At 38.4% G+C, this 26,620-nt stretch overlaps 2 protein-coding genes across 3 annotated transcripts in view; both read left to right on the top strand.

Annotated features, from left to right (window-relative positions):
* Nucleotides 1-20,799, top strand: part of TRAK2 (trafficking kinesin protein 2) — an 85,977-nt gene extending 65,178 nt beyond the window's left edge. For both annotated transcript variants that reach the window (XM_010354945.2, XM_030916158.1), the window contains exons 11-16: nt 482-561; nt 1,823-2,026; nt 3,310-3,608; nt 11,026-11,292; nt 13,302-13,407; nt 16,725-20,799. In XM_010354945.2, coding sequence (XP_010353247.1) covers nt 482-561; nt 1,823-2,026; nt 3,310-3,608; nt 11,026-11,292; nt 13,302-13,407; nt 16,725-17,400 — 1,632 coding nt within the window. In that variant the 3' untranslated portion in view covers nt 17,401-20,799. The remainder of the gene's footprint in view (nt 1-481; nt 562-1,822; nt 2,027-3,309; nt 3,609-11,025; nt 11,293-13,301; nt 13,408-16,724) is intronic.
* A 309-nt stretch (nt 20,800-21,108) lies between these two features.
* Nucleotides 21,109-23,233, top strand: LOC104671868 (AP-1 complex-associated regulatory protein-like). The gene is given in 4 exon segments (XM_010375514.2): nt 21,109-21,690; nt 21,838-21,932; nt 21,935-22,516; nt 22,519-23,233. Coding segments are annotated over 4 exon segments (900 nt in total). The 5' UTR covers nt 21,109-21,505; the 3' UTR covers nt 22,557-23,233.
* The last annotated feature ends 3,387 nt before the right edge of the window (nt 23,234-26,620 follow it).

The raw sequence follows: 26,620 nt of genomic DNA, 5'->3' as shown, positions 1-26,620 counted from the left end.
TCACCGTGTTAGCCAGGATGGTCTCGATCTCCTGACCTCATGATCCGCCCGCCTCGGCCTCCCAAAGTGCTGGGATTACAGGCATGAACCACCATGCCCAGCCAGCTATACATGTTTATTATAGAAAAGCTAGAAATTACAGAAAAGCAAAAAGAAATTGTTAAATACCATTAAATCCCACCCTCCACAGAATCACTGTCAACACTGGGTTTACAGCCTTTCAGACTTTTTGTTTTTGAGTGCCTGCACATATATTTTCTATTAATCATATTAGCTTTTTCCACTACTTTCCTATTTGAAAAAATTATGAAAAGGTAGTTGGGTCTTATTTAAAAGTTATATTTCCAGAATGTCTTTTTTCCCCTGAATGTTAGCCTTGACTATTTCCTTGTATTTTATTATAACACCAAAGTATAGGGTTGTAGAGACGGTTCATTTAAGGGCAACAATCACTTCAGAAATCTCAAACTCTTTTTCTTAGGAATCTTTGGCAGCTGAAATTGAGGGGACTATGCGTAAAAAGCTGAGTTTGGATGAGGAATCTTCTCTCTTTAAACAAAAGTAAGTACAGATCACATGTGTTGTTACTCAGTTATTGGAATAGAAATTAAAAAGAAGCCACAATCCAAAATGGTAAGCATTATGAGATTCAGTAGTAATTTGCTTACTGTTCAGTGTTTTCCTCACAGTGTCCTCATTTGTGAGAGAGTTGTCTTGTTTGAAAGCTTCTTTTCTTCTTTTTTTTTTTTTTTATTATACTTTAAGTTCTAGGGTACATGTGCACAACATGCAGGTTTGTTACATATGTATATATGTGCCATGTTGGTGTGCTGCACCCATTAACTGGTCATTTACATTAGGTATATCTCCTAATGCTATCCCTCCCCCTTCCCCCACCCCACGACAGGCCCTGGTGTGTGATGTTCCCCTTCCTGTGTCCATGTGTTCTCATTGTTCAGTTCCCAGCTATGAGTGAGAACATGCAGGGTTTGGTTTTTTTGTCCTTGCGATCGTTTCCTCAGAATGATGGTTTCCAGCTTCATCCATGTCCCTACAAAGGACATGAGCTCATCCTTGTTTGTGGCTGCATAGTATTCCATGGTGTGTATGTGCCACATTTTCTTAATCCAGTCTATCACTGATGGACATTCGGGTTGGTTCCAAGTCTTTGCTATTGTGAATAGTGCCACAATAAACATACATGTGCATGTGTCTTTATAGCGGCATATATATACCTTTGGGTATATACCCAGTAATGGGATGGCTGGGTCAATTGGTATTTCTAGTTCTAGATCCTTGAGGAGTCGCCACATTGTCTTCCACAATGTTTGAACTAGTTTACAGTCCCACCAGCAGTGTAAAAGTGTTCCTATTTCTCCACATCCTCTCCAGCACCTGTTGTTTCCTGACTTTTTAATGATCGCCATTCTAACTGGTGTGAGATGGTGTCTCATTGTGGTTTTGATTTGCATTTCTCTGCACAGCAGAGAAGCTACCATCAGAGTGAACAGGCCACCTACAGAATGGGAGAAAATTTTTGCAATCTACTCATCTGACAAAGGGCTAATATCCAGAATCTACAAAGAGCTCAAACAAATTTACAAGAAAAAAACAACTCCATCAAAAAGTGGGCGAAGGATATGAACAGACACTTCTCAAAAGAGACATTTATGCAGCCGAAAGCTTATTTTCTAATGATTTCTCCTGAACTATAGAAACTCCTCAGGGTGGCTTTATTTCTGATGGACCGCACATCCATGCCTCTTCTCTGGATGCTTTAGTGGCTAGCAGTGATAATAATGAACACTTCCTTTTTTGACAGAGCCCAACAGAAGCGGGTGTTTGATACCGTCAGGATTGCCAATGACACACGGGGCCGCTCTATCTCGTTCCCAGCTCTGTTACCCATTCCAGGCTCCAACCGTTCAAGTGTCATCATGACAGCAAAACCTTTTGAGTCTGGTCTTCAGCAAACAGAGGACAAATCACTCCTGAACCAGGGGAGCAGCTCAGAGGAAGTTGCAGGGTAGGAATCCGATGATAATAGTGATTCTGCATTTCTTTTCACATTGCCTCACCAGATTCACATACGCACATTCCAGCATTACTCTACTGTCCCAGGAAGGTTCTGGAACTGTCAGTTTTCCTTCACTTATGATGCCTTGTATTATTATTTGTGGGACAGATCATGCCAAAGTCAAATTTTTTTGATCTATTTGGTCACTAGCATGAATACATCGGATGACACCTTCTCATAATCCATGCTCATAATCTCAACCATTTTGGTGATTTTCAGGATAAATGTAAGTTTGAATACATCTTGAGGACCATCAAGGTGCTGTCGATTTTCTGTTTATTTAAACTTAGATTTTTTTTTCCATTCTTTTTATTAATATGTTGAATTCTATATAGCTAGATGGTAAACAACTTTACTGAAAAGTGAGCTGAAAGCTTTGAAAGATAGATGTTTGGCACCAAAGGGAAATGTTTCCTAACATGGGAATTCATCACACTAGGTTTCAGTTGCATTGCCTGGTCTGTTCTGGGCAGTGTTCTGCACCCACAGTAGCTTTGTGTCCTACTGCCTCACTGTTACACAATTATCTTAGGAGAAGATCTAAAACACATTTATGTGGATTTATACCCAAGTAGCCCAGAGTACCCACAACTCAGCTTGCCACTCTTCCATTTGATATTAATTATAAGATAGCTTCCAGTTTCAAAAGTGTTGAAGTGAAAAAATGGGCATCAGAGAACTATAAAAATGCAGTGTTATGTACAAATTTTGTTGTTTTCTTTTAAATGTTCTGCAGTGTTGATGGGTGATTCTGTGGCCCAAAGAAAATTTTTTTCATATTTTAATATTTTTTAAATTGTTATGTTTTGTATGCCTTTGTTTAATGGGTAGCATTTTTTTCCTTCTTTATGATACATAAAATAATGGTACCTCTTGCAATCCATGATACAGATTCAGCAAAATACGATATTTACTTTTGTGACCACCTAATAAGAATTTATAGATGGTTGAATGTGTAGTTTCATAAATTAAATGAAATAGAAAATTCAGAAAGCACAAAATATCAATAAAGTATTATCTTGCCTTTCAAGTCATTTGAAATGTTCTGTAAAAATGATGTATAGTGTTGTTGGTGATTTTGGTTTGTTGTTATTACTTCTATATTCCAGGTATATAGGAAAATACCATGTTTTTAAGATCAGTCTCTTGAATGCTCTCCATTATAGAAAGCAGAGGTCTGGGTCGTGCTGATGATCCTCAAGATCTAATCAGTGAACGCGATTTTCCTATAGGAGCTCCCAGAAGATGGGCCAACCAGGACCCTCTGGAGACAGTGATTTGGCTACAGCACTGCATCGCCTTAACTTGCGTCGACAGAACTATTTAAGTGAGAAGCAGTTCTTCGCTGAAGAATGGCAGCGGAAGATCCAGGTTCTGGCTGACCAGAAGGAAGGGGTTAGTGGCTGTGTCACCCCGACAGACAGCCTTGTCTCTCTCTGCACCAACCAGTCAGAGATCACAGACCTCAGCAGTGCCAGTTGCCTTCGAGGTTTTATGCCAGAAAAATTACAAATTGTCAAGCCCCTTGAAGGTAATAAATCAGTAAGCGCCCTTACTAAGCCACGTGACTTACTGGAAGTTCCTTTCCCTGGAATTGAGATTTGTGTCTTAATTTTAGGAGTATTATGTGCAGATGATCTTTTTTTATCCCATAACCTTGCTGTTTGGGTGGCAAGACTTTGTAGTACTTTGTGGAAAATTAATAAACGAAGAGAGTTGCAGTCTCTGAATCATCAGCCAGCAGTTCTCTTCTACTGATGTTTTTTAATGTAAATCTGAGCAGGGAGGAGGAGTAATCTTTTTCTGTCCTTTGCTAAGGAATATCATTGACAGCAGTTTCCATGGTTAGATGAATAAGATACGATAAATGATAATGATCTAGAGATAATAATTCATCTCCACCTTCCTTTTCAAAAGAGTTTTTTACCCAAAAGTATAATTGACTTAGACGTGTGTGTGCCTGTATTTTTCCTTTTTTCAGTTCAGTTTCTATTCTCTCCTAAGAAAGAACTTGAATTCAAAATAAATTCCTTTGTTTTCTGGAATAATGACAATCATTGAATGATTCTCTTATATTATCCTAAAAAGAGTTCTGCATTAAATAAAATTTTGAGTATGTAACCTATAAAGACCCCTCAAACTCAAAGATTTTATAACTTAGTTGTATTCATTAATGATCGGTGCAGATATTTGCTGGACTTGCCATTATTTTTTTATTATTATTATTATACTTTAAGTTCTAGGGTACATGTGCATAACGTGCAGGTTTGTTACATATGTATACTTGTGCCATGTTGGTGTGCTGCACCCATCAACTCGTCAGCACCCATCAATTCGTCATTTATATCAGGTATAACTCCCAATGCAATACCTTCCCCCTCCCCCCTCCCCATGATAGGCCCCGGTTTGTGATGTTCCCCCTCCCGAGTCCAAGTGATCTCATTGTTCAGTTCCCACCTATGAGTGAGAACATGCGGTGTTTGGTTATCTGTTCTCGTGATAGTTTGCTAAGAATGATGGTTTCCAGCTGCATCCATGTCCCTACAAAGGATGCAAACTCATCCTTTTTTATGGCTGCATAGTATTCCATGGTGTATATGTGCCACATTTTCTTAATCCAGTCTGTCACAGATGGACATTTGGGTTGATTCCAAGTCTTTGCTATTGTGAATAGTGTCGCAATAAACATACGTGTGCATGTGTCTTTATAGCAGCATGATTTATAATCCTTTGGGTATATACCCAGTAGTGGGATGGCTGGGTCATATGGTACATCTAGTTCTAGATCCTTGAGGAATCGCCATACTGTTTTCCATAATGGTTGAACTAGTTTACAATCCCACCAACAGTGTAAAAGTGTTCCTATTTCTCCACATCCTCTCCAGCACCTGTTGTTTCCTGACTTTTTAATGATTGCCATTCTAACTGGTGTGAGATGGTATCTCATTGTGGTTTTGATTTGCGTTTCTCTGATGGCGAGTGATGATGAGCATTTTTTCATGTGTCTGTTGGCTGTATGAATGTCTTCTTTTGAGAAATGTCTGTTCATATCCTTTGCCCACTTTTTGATGGGGTGTTTGTTTTTTTCTTGTAAATTTGTATGAGTTCTTTGTAGGTTCTGGATATCAGCCCTTTGTCAGATGAGTAGGTTGCAAAAATTTTCTCCCATTCTGTAGGTTGCCTGTTCACTCTGATGGTAGTTTCTTTTGCTGTGCAGAAGCTCTTTAGTTTAATGAGATCCCATTTGTCAATTTTTGCTTTTGCTGCCGTTGCTTTTGGTGTTTTAGACATGAAGTCCTTGCCCATGCCTGTGTCCTGAATGGTACTACCTAGGTTTTCTTCTAAGGTTTTTATGGTATTCAGTCTAACATTTAAGTCTCTAATCCATCTTGAATTAATTTTCGTATAAGTAGTAAGGAAAGGATCCAGTTTCAGCTTTCTACTTATGGCTAGCCAATTTTCCCAGCACCATTTATTAAATAGGGAATCTTTTCCCCATTTCTTGTTTCTCTCAGGTTTGTCAAAGATCAGATGGCTGTAGATGTGTGGTATTATTTCTGAGGGCTCTGTTCTGTTCCATTGGTCTATATCTCTGTTTTGGTACCAGTACCATGCTGTTTTGGTTACTGTAGCCTTGTAGTATAGTTTGAAGTCAGGTAGCGTGATGCCTCCAGCTTTGTTCTTTTGACTTAGGATTGTCTTGGCAATGCGGGCTCTTTTTTGGTTCCATATGAACTTTAAAGCAGTTTTTTCCAATTCTGTGAAGAAACTCATTGGTAGCTTGATGGGGATGGCATTGAATCTATAAATAACCTTGGGCAGTATGGCCGTTTTCACGATATTGATTCTTCCTATCCATGAGCATGGTATGTTCTTCCATTTGTTAGTGTCCTCTTTTATTTCACTGAGCAGTGGTTTGTAGTTCTCCTTGAAGAGGTCCTTTACATCCCTTGTAAGTTGGATTCCTAGGTATTTTATTCTCTTTGAAGCAATTGTGAATGGAAGTTCATTCATGATTTGGCTCTCTGTTTGTCTGTTACTGGTGTATAAGAATGCTTGTGATTTTTGCACATTAATTTTGTATCCTGAGACTTTGCTGAAGTTGCTTATCAGCTTAAGGAGATTTTGGGCTGAGACAATGAGGTTTTCTAAATATACAATCATCTCATCTGCAAACAGGGACAATTTGACTTCTTCTTTTCCTAACTGAATACCCTTGATTTCTTTCTCTTACCTGATTGCCCTAGCCAGAACTTCCAACACTGTGTTGAATAGGAGCGGTGAGAGAGGGCATCCCTGTCTTGTGCCAGTTTTCAAAGGGAATTTTTCCAGTTTTTGCCCATTCAGTATGATATTGGCTGTGGGTTTGTCATAAATAGCTCTTATTATTTTGAGGTACGTTCCATCAATACCGAATTCATTGAGCGTTTTTAGCATGAAGGGCTGTTGAATTTTGTCAAAAGCCTTTTCTGCATCTATTGAGATAATCATGTGGTTCTTGTCTTTGGTTCTGTTTATATGCTGGATTACGTTTATTGATTTGCGAATGTTGAACCAGCCTTGCATCCCAGGGATGAAGCCCACTTGATCATGGTGGATAAGCTTTTTGATGTGCTGCTGAATCCAGTTTGCCGGTATTTTATTGAGGATTTTTGCATCGATGTTCATCAGGGATATTGGTCTAAAATTCTCTTTTTTGGTTGTATCTCTGCCAGGCTTTGGTATCAGGATGATGTTGGCCTCATAAAATGAGTTAGGGAGGATTCCCTCTTTTTCTATTGATTGGAATAGTTTCAGAAGGAATGGTACCAGCTCCTCCTTGTACCTCTGGTAGAATTCGACTGTGAATCCATCTGGTCCTGGACTTTTTTTGGTTGGTAGGCTATTAATTATTGCCTCAATTTCAGAGCCTGCTATTGGTCTACTTAGGGATTCAACTTCTTCCTGGTTTAGTCTTGGAAGAGTGTAAGTGTCCAGGAAATTATCCATTTCTTCTGGATTTTCTAGTTTATTTGCGTAGAGGTGTTTATAGTATTCTCTGATGGTAGTTTGTATTTCTGTGGGGTCGGTGGTGATATCCCCTTTATCATTTTTTATTGCGTCTATTTGATTCTTCTCTCTTTTCTTCTTTATTAGTCTTGCTAGCAGTCTGTCAATTTTGTTGATCTTTTCAAAAAACCAACTCCTGGATTCATTGATTTTTTGGAGGGTTTTTTGTGTCTCTATCTCCTTCAGTTCTGCTCTGATATTAGTTATTTCTTGCCTTCTGCTAGCTTTTGAATGTGTTTGCTCTTGCTCTCTAGTTCTTTTAATTGTGATGTTAGAGTGTCAATTTTAGATCTTTCCAGCTTTCTCTTGTGGGCATTTAGTGCTCTAAATTTCCCTCTACACACTGCTTTAAATGTGTCCCAGAGATTCTGGTATGTTTTGTCTTTATTCTTATTGGTTTCAAAGAACATCTTTATTTCTGCCTTCATTTTGTTATGTACCCAGTAGTCATTCAGGAGCAGGTTGTTCAGTTTCCATGTAGTCGAGCGGTTTTGATTGAGTTTCTTAGTCCTGAGTTGTAGTTTGATTGCACTGTGGTCTGAGAGACAGTTTGTTATAATTTCTGTTCTTTTACATTTGCTGAGGAGTTCTTTACTTCCAATTTTGTGGTCAATTTTGGAATAAGTGTGATGTGGTGCTGAGAAGAATGTATATTCTGTTGATTTGGGGTGGAGAGTTCTATAGATGTCTATTAGGTCCGCTTGGTGCAGAGATGAGTTCAATTCCTGGATATCCTTGTTAACTTTCTGTCTCGTTGATCTGTCTAATGTTGACAGTGGGGTGTTGAAGTCTCCCATTATTATTGTATGGGAGTCTAAGTCTCTTTGTAAGTTTCTAAGGACTTGCTTTATGAATCTGGGTTCTCCTGTATTGGGTGCGTATATATTTAGGATAGTTAGCTCTTCCTGTTGAATTGATCCCTTTACCATTATGTAATGGCCTTCTTTGTCTCTTTTGATCTTTGATAGTTTAAAGTCTGTTTTGTCAGAGACTAGGATTGCAACCCCTGCTTTTTTTTGTTCTCCATTTGCTTGGTAGATCTTCCTCCATCCCTTTATTTTGAGCCTATGTATGTCTCTGCATGTGAGATGGGTCTCTGAATACAGCAGACTGATGGGTCTTGACTCTTTATCCAGTTTTCCAGTCTGTGTCTTTTAATTGGAGCATTTAGTCCATTTACATTTAAGGTTAATATTGTTATGTGTGAACTTGATCCTGCCATTATGATATTAACTGGTTATTTTGCTCGTTAGTTGATGCAGTTTCTTCCTAGCCTCAATGGTCTTTACATTTTGGCATGTTTTTGCAATGGCTGGTACCGGTTGTTCCTTTCCATATTTAGGGCTTCCTTCAGGGTCTCTTGTAAGGCAGGCCTGGTGGTGACAAAATCTCTAAGCATTTGCTTATCTGTAAAGGATTTTATTTCTCCTTCACTTATGAAACTTAGTTTGGCTGGATATGAAATTCTGGGTTTAAAATTCTTTTCTTTAAGAACGGTGAATATTGGCCCCCACTCTCTTCTGGCTTGGAGAGTTTCTGCCGAGAGATCTGCTGTTAGTCTGATGGGCTTCCCTTTGTGGGTAACCCGACCTTTCTCTCTGGCTGCCCTTAAGATTTTTTCCTTCATTTCAACTTTGGTGAATCTGGCAATTACATGTCTTGGAGTTGCTCTTCTCCAGGAGTATCTTTGTGGCGTTCTCTATATTTCCTGAATTTGAATGTTGGCCTGCCCTACTAGGTTGGGGAAGTTCTCCTGGATGATATCCAGAAGAGTGTTTTCCAGCTTGGTTCCATTTTCCCCCTCACTTTCAGGCACCCCAATCAGACGTAGATTTGGTCTTTTTACATAATCCCATACTTCTTGCAGGCTTTGTTCATTTCTTTTTCTTCTTTTTTCTTTTGGTTTCTCGTCTTGCTTCGTTTCATTCATTTGATCCTCAGTCGCTGATACTTTCTTCCAGTTGATCGAGTTGGTTACTGAAGCTTGTGCATTTGTCACGTATTTCTCGTGTCATGGTTTTTATCTCTGTCATTTCGTTTATGACCTTCTCTGCATTAATTATTCTAGCTGTCAATTCCTCCACTTTTTTTTTCAAGATTTTTAGTTTCTTTGCACTGGGTACGTAATTCCTCCTTTAGCTCTGAGAAGTTTGATGGACTGAAGCCTTCTTCTCTCATCTCGTCAAAGTCATTCCCTGACCAGCTTCGATCCGTTGCTGGCGATGAGCTGCGCTCCTTTGCAGGGGGAGATGTGCTCTTATTTTTTGAATTTCCAGCTTTTCTGCCCTGCTTTTTCCCCATCTTTGTGGTTTTATCTGCCTCTGGTCTTTGATGATGGTGACGTACTGATGGGGTTTTGGTATAGGTGTCCTTCCTGTTTGATAGTTTTCCTTCTAACAGTCAGGACCCTCAGCTGCAGGTCTGTTGGAGATTGCTTGAGGACCACTCCAGACCCTGTTTGCCTGGGTATCAGCAGCAGAGGTTGCAGAAGATAGAATATTGCTGAACAGCGAGTGTACCTGTCTGATTCTTACTTTGGTAGCTTCCTCTCAGGGGTGTACTCCACCCTGTGAGGTGTGGGGTGTCAGACTGCCCCTAGTGGGGGATGTCTCCCAGTTAGGCTACTCAGGGGTCAGGGACCCACTTGGGCAGGCAGTCTGTCCCTTCTCAGATCTCAACCTCCGTGTGGGGAGATCCACTGCTCTCTTCAAAGCTATCAGACAGAGTTGTTTGCGTCTGCAAAGGTTCCTGCTGCTTTTTTTGTTGTTGTTGTTTAGCTGTGCCCTGTCCACAGAGGTGGAGTCTACAGAGACAGGCAGGTTTCCTTGAGCTGCTGTGAGCTCCACTCAGTTCGAGCTTCCCAGCGGCTTTGTTTACCTACTTAAGCCTCAGCAATGGCAGGCGCCCCTCCCCCAGCCTCGCTGCTGCCTTGCAGTTAGATCTCAGACTGCTGTGCTAGCAATGAGGGAGGCTCCGTGGCCGTGGGACCCTCCCAGCCAGGTGTGGGATACAATCTCCTGGTGTGCCCGTTTGCTCAAAGCGCAGTATTGGGGTGGGAGTCACCCGATTTTCCGGGTGTTGTGTGTCTCAGTTCCCCTGGCTAGGAAAAGGGACTCCCTTCCCCCTTGCGCTTCCCAGGTGAGGTGATGCCTCACCCTGCTTCAGCTCTCGCTGGTCGGGCTGCAGCAGCTGACCAGCACCGATTGTCCGGCACTCCCTAGTGAGATGACCCCAGTACCTCAGTTGAAAATGCAGAAATCACCAGTGTTCTGTGTCGCTCACGCTGGGAGTTGGAGACTGGAGCTGTTCCTATTTGGCCATCTTGTTCTGCCCCCAGACTTGCCATTTTTAAGATGAAATTACTACAGTGACATAATTAGACATCGCATCTGGTGCAGTTGCTTGGGGTGATCATTCACCAGGATTCTATAGTCTGGAACCAGTAGAACATATCCTTTTCATTATCTTCTTCATTTTCCTGTTTTCCCTGGGAGCCTGGCTTTTGACTTTCAACTTCATAGGCATAGTTCCAGGCCAGAGAAGTATTTGACTTTTTTGTCACCTGGGAAAATACAGCTCACCTCTTAGGCACCTATCTTCCATCACTGCCTCAGCAGCTAAGCTCCTTTCCTATTAAGGGTGTCTCCTTGGGGTTTTTTTCACCCCTTTAGATGTCCTTCTCAAAGTTAACTGTTAAAACAGATTGTTACTCATACATTTGACATCTTGTCATCTTCCACTGAAAACTGTAATTTGCAGCTTTTACCAGATTATTAACACCAAATAAATAGTTTTATTGCTGTCATTATTGTTATTACACATATAATTTTAGCTTCTGTTTTAAGATTTGTGGGAAATGTAAACATGCCTTTTCCCTCTCCTTTGTTTTGCATATTCAGGATCACAAACTCTGTATCACTGGCAGCAGCTTGCTCAGCCAAACTTGGGAACCATCCTTGATCCACGACCAGGTGTCATTACTAAAGGCTTTACCCAGTTGCCCAGGGATACCATTTATCACATCTCAGATTTAGAAGAGGATGAAGAGGAGGGTATTACTTTTCAGGTTCAGCAACCTCTTCAAGTGGAAGAGAAACTGTCAACATCCAAGCCAGTAACGGGGATCTTCCTACCACCCATTACTTCAGCAGGTGGACCAGTTACAGGTGAGAAGAGTGTCTGGTCAAATGTGGTATAGTAACCAGAAGTACTTTGCATTCTGACTTATTAGATAGTCAGCTGGCTACTTTTGCTCACTGGAGGGTACTCAATCTTGGATACCAGATAATGAAAATCTGTAGCATTAGTGGCATTCCTAATCCCCTCCACTTTATCTTAGCCAGTCTACATTAGTAGCTTAGGTAGAGAGCTGGATGAATTCAGGTCAGTGGTTCACAAACTTTTTGGGCTCAGGAACTCTTTACACTCTTAAAAATCACTGAGAATTCCAGAGAGCCTATCTGTGTAGGTTATATCTATGGACATTTAATATATCATAAATCAAAACTGAGAAACTATAAAAATGTGTATTAACTCATTTAAAATAATTGTACACAAATATGTTTTGTGAAAAATAGCTATTTTTTTCATAGTGAGAAAAACAGTTGTGCAAGTCTCTCATTTTTGACTTAATACAAAATAGCTTTATTCTCATTATCAGCGGCTACCTTCAGTCTGTTGCAATATGTTGTTTCAGTTGAACAATATGAAGGAAATGCAGCCAGGCACAAAACATGCAGTTGGAAAAGGAAAGAGTGTTTTAATAAGTCTTTTCAGATATTTGTAGCTATTTTTTGATATTATAGTAAAACTAGGTAAGTAGTAGTTTCTTAAACATTTGTAGCAATGTGAGATCAGAAACCCTAACAATTAACTTTTCATTACTTTGTTAACATTAAAATGCATTGGTCAGGCTGGTAGCTCACACCTGTAATCCCAGCACTTTGGGAGACCGAGGTGGGCAATCACCTGAGGTCAGGAGTTTGAGACCAGCCTGGCCAACATGGTGAAACCCTGTCTCTAATAAAAAAAAATTAAAATTAAAATTAAATAAAATGCATTGGTCATATCCTACATTTTGAATATATCTTTCACCCATGCTTGATTTTTAACATCATGCATTGATCATTTAGAAAATGTTGATTGGTTCATGGAGTTATGCAGATTTTCTAAATGTTGGCACATTTTATTACATAAAAATATTAAAATCATATTAATATCACCACCTATCTTATCAGAAAAGTCTTTAAGGATGTTCATGCTTTCAGTGGTGGATATAAGTTTTCCAAAACTAACTTTTTCTTGAAAGCTCACATTTTGTTAGCTGTTTTTCTTGAGGGGACAGGCTCACTTCATTCATTTTTAACATGTCTCTCTTAACACCCAAGTCTGAATAACTATAGTTTTTCTGTTAGTTCTTTAAAGTAAAAATGGTATTCCATGACAAAATTTCAAATCAGTTGCACAAGTATTTTCCTCTGGATAACCACTGTATCTCAGTGTGCAGCAAGAGTGCTTAATACATCTTTCCTATTTCATCGCACAGAACAGGAAAATGACTCAAGGGCTAAGATTCAAAATTTAATAGATAATTTTTACTGCTACTTCAAGGACATTCTTAAGTGAATATGGCTTTTAAAAAAATACCAAGTGCATAATAATTAAGAAGACTAGTACAACTTGGTGATATTGCCTTGATTTGTGCTGAGGAGCCAGGAGTTTTGCCTTCCATTGCTTTTGTACCAGCAGTGCAAATGTAAACCCAGTCACAAAGAAAAGGCCTCTGTCTTAACATTGCTATGAAAGTAGCTTTGACCTGTAGACTCCCACAGTCTTCAGACCACACTTTGAGAACCACCAGAGTAGATAAATTTGGCTGAATCATTTGGATAACTGGATCTTGATTTTTTAAATGTATTTTTTCAGTTTTCTTTTCTCATTTCTAAGCTTTGTTTATGCCTTTTGCTTTACAGTTTTAAAGTATTGGATTCACCTATATACTAACCAGTTAATACTAGTACAATCTTTATGTATATTTATTTCATTTCCAGATTTGGGGATTTTTAGTACAAAAGGTACTTGATAAATGCTATATTATTAATAAATAATGATGAGCTTTTTACATTATTAATCTAGTCTTTCAATCTTGTATTTGCTCCCTAAAAATCTATTTCAGTTGCAACCGCCAATCCAGGAAAGTGCCTGTCATGCACAAACTCAACATTCACTTTCACCACCTGTAGAATATTACATCCCTCTGACATCACTCAGGTTACCCCCAGGTAAGAGTGCCTGGAAAATCTGGGGCCTCACTTCTTTCCTCAGCTATATTTTCATGAATTTCTTTTTAAAATTACCTTCATTTTAATTTCTAGAATGTTAATTAATGTTCTGTGATAATGTGTCTTTAGAATATTTTCACATTGCATTTTCTAATTTGATTATTATAAAAGTAGGCAGGGCAACTTGAGTATGTATTGTGTAAAGTAAACTGAGGCATGGAAGGTTGAGGTGACTGGTTCTAGGGCAGACAACTAATAAATAACCCAGCTGGGGCTATATACCCGGAGTTAGCCAAACTGCAAGATTTACAGGGCCTGTCCTCTGCACAAGCCCACCTTCACTTCTGACAACACCTGCAAGTGCAGAGGGTTCCCAAAACCACTTTCAGGTTCAGTAATTTGCTAGAAGATCTCACAGAACTCACAGCAAGTTGTTATACTTGTGGCTACTGTATTACAAGGGAAGAATACAGGTTAAAATTGTCCAAAGGAAGAAAGGCATAGGGCAGAGTCTTAGAGGATTCTACATGTGTCCTTAGGATTCATTACTCTCCTGGTATTGATATGTGATGGTACACACAATATCCTGGTATTGATATGTGACGGTACACACAGAATATTACCAACCAGGTAAGTTCACCCAAGTATTAGTGTTTACAGTCTGTCTGTATTGAGGCTTTGTTGTGTAGGTATGATTGATTGAACTCAGTTCAACAGAGTTGAACTCAGCCTTCTGGCCAACTGATACTGCATGACTCAAAGGCCCTACCCTAAATCACATGGTTGGTCTTTTTGGCATGGCCATTCCTCACCCTAAGACTGTTGGGTATGGCCTGGCCCACCCTAAGATTTAGTGTGATCAGCCTCCACTCTAGCCAAAGACACTCCTATTGTGACATAGATTGCCTCCAAGGAGCGGAGGGCAGAGGCCAGACCTCTCTGGGCAAGGCCAAATTATTTACTACATAGGCTAAAACTTGAATATTTTAATATGTAGTCCCTTATTAAGCCATATTGATGCCATTCCCATCCTAACAATTCCCAAAAGGATCTCAGGTGGCTTTTAAAGATATGTAGAACGTGTAACAGTGCATAGTTACTGATGTGTTTGTTGCCTGTCCCTTTATATTTACCAAGGATAACTACTATAATTACTTTAAATGCATTAAAGAATAATGTTAACTAGAAGTAGAAAAGAAAGATGTTGCAAAGGGAAATCAAGAGTAAGCATATAAAATGGGTAAAAGAATAAAGCTAGTGTGCAAATTGTACCATAAAGTCTTATGTTAGCCATGTTAGCTTGCTAAGGTTAGCCACGTATTTGAGTCTTAACTTTCTAGCTGCCAGTGTGAAGGGAGATAAGATTATGATTCACCATGTCTATAAAATAGAAGCAAATGAATTATTTAGGGAAGCATTTGGATGATATCCACTAAAGATCCCAATAAAGTCTGTAACAAAAAAATCTGCATTTTTTTCTACATTGTTCTTATAGTCATCAGGATAACAAGTTTTACAAAATTGGTTCTTGAGGAGACTCTTAATACAGGTTGATGCCATTATATGAAGTATACAATTTGGGTAAAGACAGGCAGTTCTAGAGTCTAGTAGAAATAGGGAGATTAGAGACTGGGAATACAATATATAGACTATTCCGGATCAGAGGCTTTTAGTTGGACTGGTTTGACCACGGAGTCAAACTTATTTGAATTTTGCTGCTTCTATACAAGTTGGTGCTTTAGAAAGTTTGTTAATTGTAAGCTTGTGTTTTGTTCATAATCTTTAAAATTTTTGATATCCTGATGTTTAATATATTGAGTATTTTGTGTTGAAGTGAAAGTTGATCTATTAAATACTGGTAACATTTGTTTTGCGGGGAAATTGGCTAAAGAAGTACCATCTCCGGCCGGGCGTGGTGGCTCAAGCCTGTAATCCCAGCACTTTGGGAGGCCAAGACGGGCGGATCACGAGGTCAGGAGATCGAAACCATCCTGGCTAACACAGTGAAACCCCGTCTCTACTAAAAAAATACAAAAAACTAGCCGGACGAGGTGGCGGGCACCTGTAGTCCCAGCTACTCGGGAAGCTGAGGCAGGAGAATGGCGTGAACCTGGGAGGCAGAGTTTGCAGTGAGCCGAGATCCGGCCACTGCACTCCAGCTTGGGCGACAGAGCGAGACTCCGCCTCAAAAAAAAAAAAAAAAAAAAAAAAAAAAAAGAAGTACCATCTCCATTTCATTCCCGTTTCCTTAAGTACATGATTGGTTAGTTTTTCTTTTCGACTAAGCATAAAATAAGAATTTTCTCATTTGATTATTATAAAAGTGGGCAGGGCAACTGAGTATGTATTGTGTAAAGTAAACTGAGGCATGGAAGGTTGAGGTCACTGGTCCTAGGGCAGACAACTAATAAATAACCCAGCTGGGGCTATATACCCGGAGTTAGCCAAACTACAAGATTTACAGGGCCAGTCCTCTGCACAAGCTCACCTTCACTTCTATATGTTCAGTAGTATTACTGAATACTGAAGTAATGCTGAAGAAGTATTACTGAATAGATGTTGAAACTATTAGTTATTTTTAATTTTCTGAAAGTAGTATTACTGAATACTGAAGTAATGCTGAAGAAGTATTACTGAATAGATGTTGAAACTATTAGTTATTTTTAATTTTCTGAAAACATGTTTCAAGTCAAGGTTGAGAAAAATTCATTCTATGGATATTTTTATACTATCATTGTTTGAAATTAACATTTCTTGAGAAAATAAAATTTAACAATTAGAAGTTTATTATTTTGCAATAAAATAAAATTAAAAGATTAAAAAGAAGGAAACTTCTCCCAGAAGAGCATTTCATGTTTAATTTTTTTAAAGTTGGTGAACTGTTTACCTATGGATTATTGTCTCAATATATCTCACTTTATGGAATGGATATATAAATAAACATTCTAAAGATTACTTTCCTTAGTCTTCAAATTTCTTTGCTTTCTGTCATAAAATTTAATTGTATTTCTACAGATGTACATTTTAGAGTTAAAATTTAAGAGTAAAGTTATCTAAGAGTACAGCAATACCTTTCATATCCCACTGAAAATGTTTTAATAAGTTAATTACTAAGTTACAAATTACAAATAATTAGTCATTGAAGTATCACATGAAATTTTCATTTCCCAGATCTGTTCCACGGCGTACAGTTACAGATGTGTTTGTTGCCTGTTACTTTATATTTACCAAGGATAACTACTGTAATTACTTTAAATGCCAGCTTGGGGCTTGCTTTTTATTCTTAAACACTGTCTCCCACTTACTTTTTTTTTAAGCTCTGGGTTCTCTTCATTATCCTGTGGAAGTAGTGGTAGCAGTTCATCCAACACGGCTGTGAATTCTCCTGCCTTGTCCTATAGACTCAGCATTGGTGAGTCCATCACCAACCGACGAGATTCCACTACAACCTTCAGTAGCACCATGAGCTTGGCCAAACTTCTACAAGAACGAGGCATCTCTGCCAAAGTGTACCACAGCCCAATTTCAGAGAACCCCCTCCAGCCTCTCCCTAAATCCCTGGCTATCCCTTCCACACCACCAAATTCACCATCTCACTCACCTTGCACTTCTCCTTTGCCCTTTGAGCCTCGAGTGCATCTCTCTGAAAATTTTTTGGCCTCTCGACCAGCTGAGACATTCCTCCAGGAGATGTATGGCTTGAGACCCTCCCGGAACCCTCCTGATGTTGGCCAGTTGAAGATGAACTTAGTGGACAGGCTGAAGAGACTGGGGATAGCCAGAGTGGTCAAGAACCCTGGTGCCCAAGAGAATGGAAGATGCCAGGAGGCAGAAATTGGTCTTCAAAAACCAGATTCTGCTGTTTATTTAAATTCAGGTAGCAGTTTATTAGGTGGACTAAGGAGGAATCAGAGTCTTCCAGTCATAATGGGTAGCTTTGCTGCCCCAGTTTGCACATCCTCACCCAAAATGGGTGTCCTGAAGGAGGACTGAGGTTCAGCAGTTAACTGACCTCTTATACAAATTAGCATATGAGGGATAGATATGCACTGAAACATGTAGTCTGGTCTGACTTGAGAGAAAAGGAATGTTGCACAAGGGTTGTGAATGTGAAAGGGGGAATGGAGGAATGGAAATAAAATTGGGATGAGCCCTAATGGAGGAAGTCGGGCAAATTGAAAGTATAAATGAATGGGCCATGAGTGTTCAGAGGCAGGAAAGAAAGGTTTAATATACTCCTTCATTTGAGTTTTCTTGTCTTGAAAATAAAAAGTGAGTAAAAATAAATTCAGTAATACTAAAACATACAGAGATACTGAACTTCCTGGCACATTTACTTCTGGTAAGCATAAAGCAGAGAGAACCCAGGTTAGAAGGATGGGAAGAGAAAAGGAGCAGCTTTATTGCTTACAGAAAGCCATTCTGAAGGGTTGGTGGGGTAAGCTCAGTCTATTACTGAGACAATAGTGAGATGGCTTATATGTTTCCCCTGTTAATATCTGGTTAAATTATGCATCCATCAAATGATATGCTCACAGCATTAGCAAAATTAGGAGTTTCATCTTTTTCATTGAATCATAGGTGGAGACTCCTATTTTCCTTTCTGTTTTCAGGCCTTTGAGCCCCTGGGAACCCAAATACCACTCAATTATTTTGTATTTATGATTAATAAAAGTTCATTTTTTAAATTTGTATTTTTATACAACCTCCAAAAAAAAAATGAGTAGAGCATGGGAGGGATTTACTTTTAAGAAGCAAAATGTGGTAAATTGGAACCAAGAAAACTTGTTTTTAGAATATTTCTTCTGAATAAGTGTAGTAACCAAGGAATACAAACATAATTGCATGTTTTTAAAAATTCCTTGGAGGCTGGAAGTGGTTAAGCCAGAAGTGCAATCAATAGGAATTAGGGAATGTTTTATATTTATATATGTAAAATTTTTTGTGAGAAAAGTTGGCTGCAACTAAACCAACTTTTTCCAAAGTGCGCTATGCATATTTTTAATGAAAGATGACATGTATTTGCACAAAAATTCTCAGGCACATTAAATTATTATAAACTGAAGTAAAACCCAGGTACTTGCTTTGAGATTGTGTTTTTTTTTTTTTTTTTCTAATGTCAAATAAAATAAAACACATCTGCCTTCTTGATATTTATAGAATTAGAGAATAAACTTTTTAATGGGGGAGTCAAAGCTTTTTCTTTTTCTCTAAGGTTCTTTTTTTTTTTTTTTTTTTAATTCAAACTGTATGAAATGGCAAAGTGAGGCTCTGGGGTTAGGTTTCAGCATTCAGCAGTTGACACAGGCTAAGAAATGGAAAGAGGTAGATCTGTTTTTTCTCAATGTTGCTGAGCAAAGTCTGCTCATCAGATGACGTGGCTTTGTCTAGACAGCACGCAGCTCAGAAAGAAATGTCTTTATACAAAAGACATGATAGAGAAAAGATGAGAGAGGGGACTAATTATTTTGTTTATGAAAATGGCAAGTAAATTACTTGATCTTTTTGGTGCTTCATTTGCAAATGTTTTGTTTGTTTGTCCTGACTTAAAGGCAATTTTCTGAAGAACTCTTGACTCTTGCTCCTATGGTTCCCATAGGCACACCTATTCCCAGGCCAAGGAGAGTCCTTCCTCTTCCCTTTTGAGGCATCCCTGCCACCCGCCCCCCCCCCCCCCGCCCCCCCACTTAGAGCTATGTGCTCAAAAAAGCCAACATGAATGCAGTGGTAAAAATGTGTTTGTTTCTTATACTTTTTAGAATCTCTTAATAAAATTTTTCTAAATAAATTCTGCAAAAACAAAGGATGAAGATGGTCTCTCCCTTTCGTTCCCCTTCACTCAGTTGTGCTGAGGTCAATAGAGCGTACACATTCAGAAAGGATTCCAGCGGGTTTATATGTGAATATAAGTGTCCCTGAATGGGGCAGGCATTAAATAGAAGAATCCCTGCTGTTTAAATTTCCCACGTATTCCAATTCACTTTTTTAAAATACCATTTGAATTTGTGTTTCATAAAGTGACTCTGGGGTGCTTACTTTAGCCAATTCTTAAAATTTTTTATTTGTTCCCTAAGAAAGTAATTAGTGTTTCTGTTGCCTGAACAGTTACAGTTTCCAAGAAACATCAGGAAGTAGGAAACTGTAGGGCCAGAGAGTAAGTAGTACAAAGTTAAATTGTCCGATTTATGTGTATTACATAAAGCTATAAATTGAACTAGATTTTGCCGTGCTCTGTATTGAGTATAATTTGTATACTTTTTTATAATTAATGACTAAATGATCATTTTGAAGGCAGGGTGGTGGGGGTGTGTTAGCAGCCAAATAAGGACATCTGATTAAAAAGAACCAGACTTAGATTTTTTTAAAGTACACTGATGTTGATGTTCCACCGGAAACACCTTAATTGTATACTGATGTGTAATGTCTCTAGAAATGAATCCTATCTTAAAACTGGGTTTTGCTGTTTTTTGAAGTTTCCACTTAAAATCATTTTTGGTATATCCTGATAATCTCTATAATACTAGCATTTTCTGCAAAATATAGTAAGAAGAATTGGAGCCTAATAGCTGGTTCCTCCCAACTTATCTGTTATGTTTTGGTATTATTCACATTTTAGCTTTTTCTGTGATAAAAATTGTATGTATACTTTCATGCCAGTATAGGAAACCTCAATCTTCTTTATTTTTTTCTTTTTTTTTTTCTTTTTTTTTTTTTTTTTTTGCTTTAAGAAGGTTTTCAGTGATTATACCTCAGGTATTTCTGAGTGTCCTATTATCTAGTAGGAAAAGTATCTTTCTGAGCTCAGAATTAAAAGTTCTCCTAAATTATGAAGATCCCAAATCTTATGTAAATAACCTTAGGCATGGGTCCTTAGGGAGAAGTTAATGACCATTGTTAAAGTACTTTTTTAGAAAATTTTGTGCTGTATATTCTTGATTTGACATAAATGGATAGACTTTGGCAAGGGAGGAAATAAGTTACAAGGCAGCTTACAAGAGCCTATTCTCGATAAAAGGTATAATTTTACACAGTACTCAAAGCTTGTTATCTTTTCTGACCATTTTAGTACAGAATTAGTACTTGGTGGTTACTAACATCGACTTGCGACATCTCGAACTGGGGCTGTTAGTGTTGAGTGGGCCACTTCTCTGATGTCAGATGCATGCAGACCTGTACTCCACATGCAGCCCAACAGCAGCGCAGTGTGATAACCGAGTGGTCGCATGGCAGAGCACATCCCCCACAGAGTGGGCACAAGTGCCCTCTAGGGCAGCCAGGGGAATACTATTGTTCGATACCTGGGATTTGACTTTGTCAGACAGCTCTTTGTGCACCTATCTTTGTTTTGTCAAATGTAAATCAGTTAATAAACATGAGTAGCTTAAATTTTCATTTGTCTCCCTGTGTTTTTGTCCCAGCTGTTTGCACAGGTAATCCTGTACTAAATCTTTCTTTTGTGTTATGTTTTTGGTTAGAAAACAACCTCTACTTGTCAAACCAACACATACACAAGAAACCACTAATAGTAATAATAAACAGATCTTAATGTATTTTCCTAGATTTTTTAAAAATAGAATAGACAGTATCTATGTATACCATAATCCTTAGCAAAAGTAACAGCAACATAAAAATAAAATCTAAAGTCATTGATATGCAGATACCAAGTTTGAGAAGATTCAGGAAGTGTGAAGCAGTTCTTTTCCTGTATGCCACAGTTTTCTGTTGACGCTCTTAGCTATTTAAAAATTGTTTCCAAGAAACTAAATTTGAACTTTGTTACAGACACTAACAGAAAAGGTCTTTTGGGGGGCTGAGGCAAGAAGGGCCATGCGGCCGGCGAAGGAGTCTAGACCCTTCAGTCCGGTGCTCTTCCCTCGCGCGGCGGTGGCTCTACGGCCGCGGGAGTAAACACTGCCTTTGTTCCGTAGCGCCTTGTCTCTTTCGTCGCCCCGTCCCCTCACGCCGCCACGCTCCGGCTGGCCCGCCCTCGGTCCCTGAACCCCATTTCGGCTCGTGCCGCGCGGATGCGGCTGCCGGGCCTGGGATTGGGCATTGAGCGGGAGGAGGAGGAGGAGCGGCGGCGCCTGGGCGGCATGCGATGGGGAACTGCTGCTGGACGCAGTGCTTCGGGCTGCTCCGCAAGGAAGCGGGGCGGCTGCAGCGAGTAGGCGGCGGCGGAGGATCCAAGTATTTTAGAACATGCTCAAGAGGTGAGCACTTAACAATAGAGTTTGAGAATCTAGTAGAAAGTGATGAAGGGGAGAGCCCAGGAAGCAGTCATAGTTTAGCAAACATTTATTAAGCAACTGTCATGTGCCAAGCACCGTGCTAGACACTGGGATTTTAAAAATCAGACATAGTCTCTCCATTAGAAGAAAGAACATCCTGGTCTGGGAGATAGATTCTCGAGATGACTAATTTCAATATGAGGCCTCTTACTGAGGAAGAAATTGTTGACCTAAGAGAAAGGCATTATGATTCCATTGCCGAAAAACAAAAAGATCTTGATAGGAAAATTCAAAAAGAGCCTTACAAGAAGGGAAGTTAAGACTAGAAGAAGAAGCTTTATACGCTGCACAGCGTGAAGCAGCCAGGGCAGCAAAGCAGCGAAAGCTCTTGGAGCAAGAAAGGCAGAGAATTGTGCAGCAATATCATCCTTCCAACAATGGAGAATATCAAAGTTCAGGACCAGAAGATGACTTTGAATCTTGTTTGAGAAATATAAAGTCACAGTATGAAGTTTTTCGAAGTAGTAGACTCTCATCAGATGCTACAGTTTTGACACCAAATACACAAAGCAGTTGTGATTTAATGACCAAAACTAAATCAACTAGTGGAAATGACGACAGCACATCCTTAGATCTAGAGTGGGAAGATGAAGAAGGAATGAATAGAATGCTTCCAATGAGAGAACGTTCCAAAACAGAGGAAGACATTCTACGGGCAGCACTTAAGTATAGCAACAAGAAGACTGGAAGTAATGCTACATCAGCCTCTGATGATTCCAATGGGCTGGAGTGGGAGAATGATTTTGTTAGTGCCGAAATGGATGATAATGGAAATTCCGAGTATTCTGGATTTGTAAATCCTGTATTAGAACTGTCTGATTCTGAATAAGGTATTCTGACACAGATCAACAGACTCGATAGGGTAAAATTGTGTGACCTTGTTTATCAGTTATGACCAAATGTTAAAAACCAACTAGAATGTATAAGTGATTGTGCTGAGCCTTTTTGTAAGGGAGATGTGTAAGAAACCATGTTGTAAATGCTTATTTTATTAGAAAGGAGTAGGGATGATAGGATCTGAATTGATACAGAATTAAGTGCAATTTCATCATCTGCCTTCTGCTTTTCAAGACCAATTTAATGGTCCTGTCATGTTGCCAATTAAGTTTAAGTCTTTTCTTTATAGCATTTCTGTTTACTATTGTAGATTTCCACTTTCCATTTTTTAAATTAATTTTACTTTGAATGATTTATGAAGCCTATTCATTGTCTAACTATGAAAACATTAAGACTTTTTTTGTTAATTCTCAGCAGATGTGAAGGAAGCATGAGGAGGGATTGTCAGATTCAGATTTAGAATAGTGTTCCCTTTTCCAGCATTATTTATTTCTATGACTTCTTTGGATTTTATTATCTAATAGTAAGTACAGTTGATTTGAGTAGATGACTCTAAGAAATGCAGAAGTATCAGCATTACATGTCCTTATTTACATGTCCTAGTATGATAATGTTGATTCAATCTGAACAAAAGATAATATAAAAATAACCCTTCAGAGTTTGGACATTTCAAGTTGGTAATAATAAAAAATAATACTTAAGATATATATATATATATATATATATATATATAGTTTTTTCCACTTCATTTTACATGCCACTATATTGACTTTAATTGATATATAGTATTAAGTTTTTAGGTGCCATTATTTTTTTAAAATTCTATATTTCCAATGAATGATCTTAGATTTTACGCAGAACATATTCTCTGCATGATTTAAGAAAGGAAAATCTAAAAAGGTAATACGGGTATTTCAAATAAAATCCTTTCTGGTATGAAAGCCTCCATTGATTTTATTAAGCTTTCGTTTACCTTGTAGTACAAGGTGCTTTAATGGGATAGAACTAAGCATATCAATATCTATAACTGCATTTTGTTATAGACAATCAGCTGTTCTTTTCTCTAAAATGTATGTGTCAATTTAAAACGCCAGGAATAGAAAACACTCCATAATTGCTTTCCTTGATTTTGCTGAGGATTTGGTATGATTTTAGTAAGCAAACTGTTTTTTGGTTTTTCCTTAATGTTTTTAAATGTTTTTCCTCTTGCAACAATGACAGTGCATGTTCTTATAAATATAGGAAGGTCCAGATATAAATAGTAACCTAAAGTTCTTGCTGTACTTAAAAAAAAAATCATGTGGCCCTTTCAATATTTGAACTGCTAAGCAATGACATCTGTAGTTTTATCTCCTTTTTTATTTCATAGAAATTAATATGATACTTTAAATATGTAAATATAATACATTAGGTAATGCCATTATTTATATGTCTTAAGTTGTAGCTATGTCTTGGAAATATTTTTAAGGTAATCTATATTCACATTGCCTGTGTTAATGCTTTTTAAAGTTTGTATACATCAGATGTATATTTTTGGTTTGGCATAAGCTACTATTGTAATTTTTCTTGGCTTTTTGTTCATAAAGAATTTTTTGAAGGAATGGTAACAAATGGTAATTTACAAATGGTTGTGAATAAACACATTTTTACACTTAAAAAAAAAAAGGTCTTTTGATACTCAGTCTCCTTCACAATTTAATTTCTGTTTTTTTTTTTTTTTTATAATTTCCATTTTTGTTTTAGATTCCAGAGTACATGTGCAGGTTTGTTACCTGGATATATTTCATGAGGCTGAGGCTTAGAGTATGATTGATCCTGTTACCCAGATACAGAGTATAGCATCCAATACATAGTTTTTCAACCCTTTCCCCCCTCCTTCCCTGCTGTAATAGTCCCCAGTTTCTATTGTTGCCATCTTTGTGTCCTTAAGTAGCCAGTGTTTACCTCCCACTTGTAAGTGAGAACATGCAGTATTTGGTTTTCTGTTTCTGTGTTAATTTGCTTAAGATAATGGCCTCTACTTACATGCATGTTGCCATGAAGACATGATTTCAGGGATTTTTATGGCTGCATACTCTTCCATGGTGTATATATACCACATTTTCCTTATCCAGTCCACTGTTGATGAACACTTAGGTTGATTCCATGTCTTTGCTATTGTGAATAATGCTGTGATGAACATGAACGCATGTATCTTTTTGTAGAATGATTTATTTTCTTTTGGATATATACCCAATAGTGGAATTACTGGGTTGAATGGTAGTTCTGTTTTAATTTCTTTAAGAAATCTCCAAACTGCCTTCCAAAGTGGCTGAGCTAATTTACATTCCCACCAACCGTGTATGAGCATTCCCTTTTCTCCACAGCCTCGCTAGTATCTGTTTTTTGTTTGTTTGTTTGTTCGTTTTGAGACAGTCTCACTCTGCCACCCAGGCTTGAGTGCAGTTGTGCCATCATGGCTCACTGCAATCTCAACCTCCTGGGGTCAATTGATCCTCCCACCTCAACTTCCCAAGTAGCTGGAACTACAGGCGTGTGCCACAACGTCCAGTTAATTTTTGTATTTTTTGCAGAGATAGGGACTCACCATGCTGCCCAGGCTGGTCTCAAATTCATGAACTCAAGCGATTCTCCCACATTGGCCTCTGAAAGTTCTGGGATTACAGACATGAGCCACTGCACCTGGCACATATTTTATTATTATTATTATACTTTTTTTTTAAGGTCTAGCTAATGTTTATTCTGTCTCTAATTCCTAAGAAGAATAGTTAACAGATGGATGAGAAGTTATGATTAATAAATATTTTTAACCAGTAATAACAGATCTCTTCATCATCATTTTTACATCTTATTTTTTATTGTTTTATTTTTTTAAAATTATACTTTAAGGTCTGGAGTACATGTGCACAAAGTGCAGGTTTGTTACATACATATACATGTGCCATGTTGGTGTGCTGCACCCATTAACTCGTCATTTACATTAGGTATTTCTTCTAATACTATCCCTCCCCCTTCCCCCACCCCATGACAGGCCCCAGTGTGTGGTGTGGCTAAGTGTTCTCATTGTTCAGTTCCCACCTATGAGTGAGAACATGCAGTGTTTGGTTTTCTGTTCTTGTGATAGTTTGCTGAGAATGATGGTTCCCAGCTGCATCCATGTCCCTACAAAGGATAAGAGCTCATCCTTTTTTATGGCTGCATAGTATTCCATGGTGTATACGTGCCACATTTTCTTAATCCAGTCTGTCATTGATGGACATTTGGGTTGGTTCCAAGTCTTTGCTATCATGAATAGTGCCACGGTAAGCATACGTGTGCATGTGTCTTTATAGCAGCATCATTTATAATCCTTTGGGTATATACCCAGTAATGGGATGGCGAGGTCAAATGGTATTTGTACTTCTAGATCCTTGAGGAATCACCACACTCTTTTCCACAATGGTTGAACTAGTTTACAGTCCCACCAACAGTATAAAAGTGTTCCTATTTCTCCACATCCTCTCCACCTGTTGCTTCCTGACTTTTTAATGATTGCCATTCTAAATGGTGTGAGATGGTATCTCATTGTGGTTTTGATTTGCATTTCTTTGATGGCCAGTGATGACGAGCATTTTTTCGTGTGTCTGTTAGCTGCATAAATGTCTTTTGAGAAGTATCTGTTCATATCCTTCACCCACTTTTTGATTGAGTTGTTTGTTTTTTCCTTGTACATTTGTTTGAGTTCTTTGTAGGTTCTGGATATTAGCCCTTTGTCAGATGAGTAGATTGCAAAAAATTTCTCCCATTCTGTAGGTTGCCTGTTCACTCTGATGATAGTTTCTTTTGCTGTGCAGAAGCTCTTTAGTTTAATTAGATCCCAATTGTCAATTTCAGCTTTTGTTGCCATTGCTTTTGGTGTTTTAGACATGAAGTCCTTGCCCATGCCTACGTCCTGAGTGGTATTACCTAGGTTTTCTTCTAGGGTTTTTATGGATTTAGGTCTAACATTTAAGTCTCTAATCCATCTTGAATTAATTTTTGTGTAAGGTGTAAGGAAGGGATCCAATTTTAGCTTTCTACATAATGGCTAGCCAGTTTTCCCAGCACCA

This window comes from Rhinopithecus roxellana, chromosome 14 (assembly GCF_007565055.1).
Source record: "Rhinopithecus roxellana isolate Shanxi Qingling chromosome 14, ASM756505v1, whole genome shotgun sequence".
NCBI classification, from domain to species: domain Eukaryota; kingdom Metazoa; phylum Chordata; class Mammalia; order Primates; family Cercopithecidae; genus Rhinopithecus; species Rhinopithecus roxellana.
The sequence above is the reverse complement of the archived record's forward strand: the minus strand, read 5'-3'. Positions and strand labels throughout refer to the sequence as shown.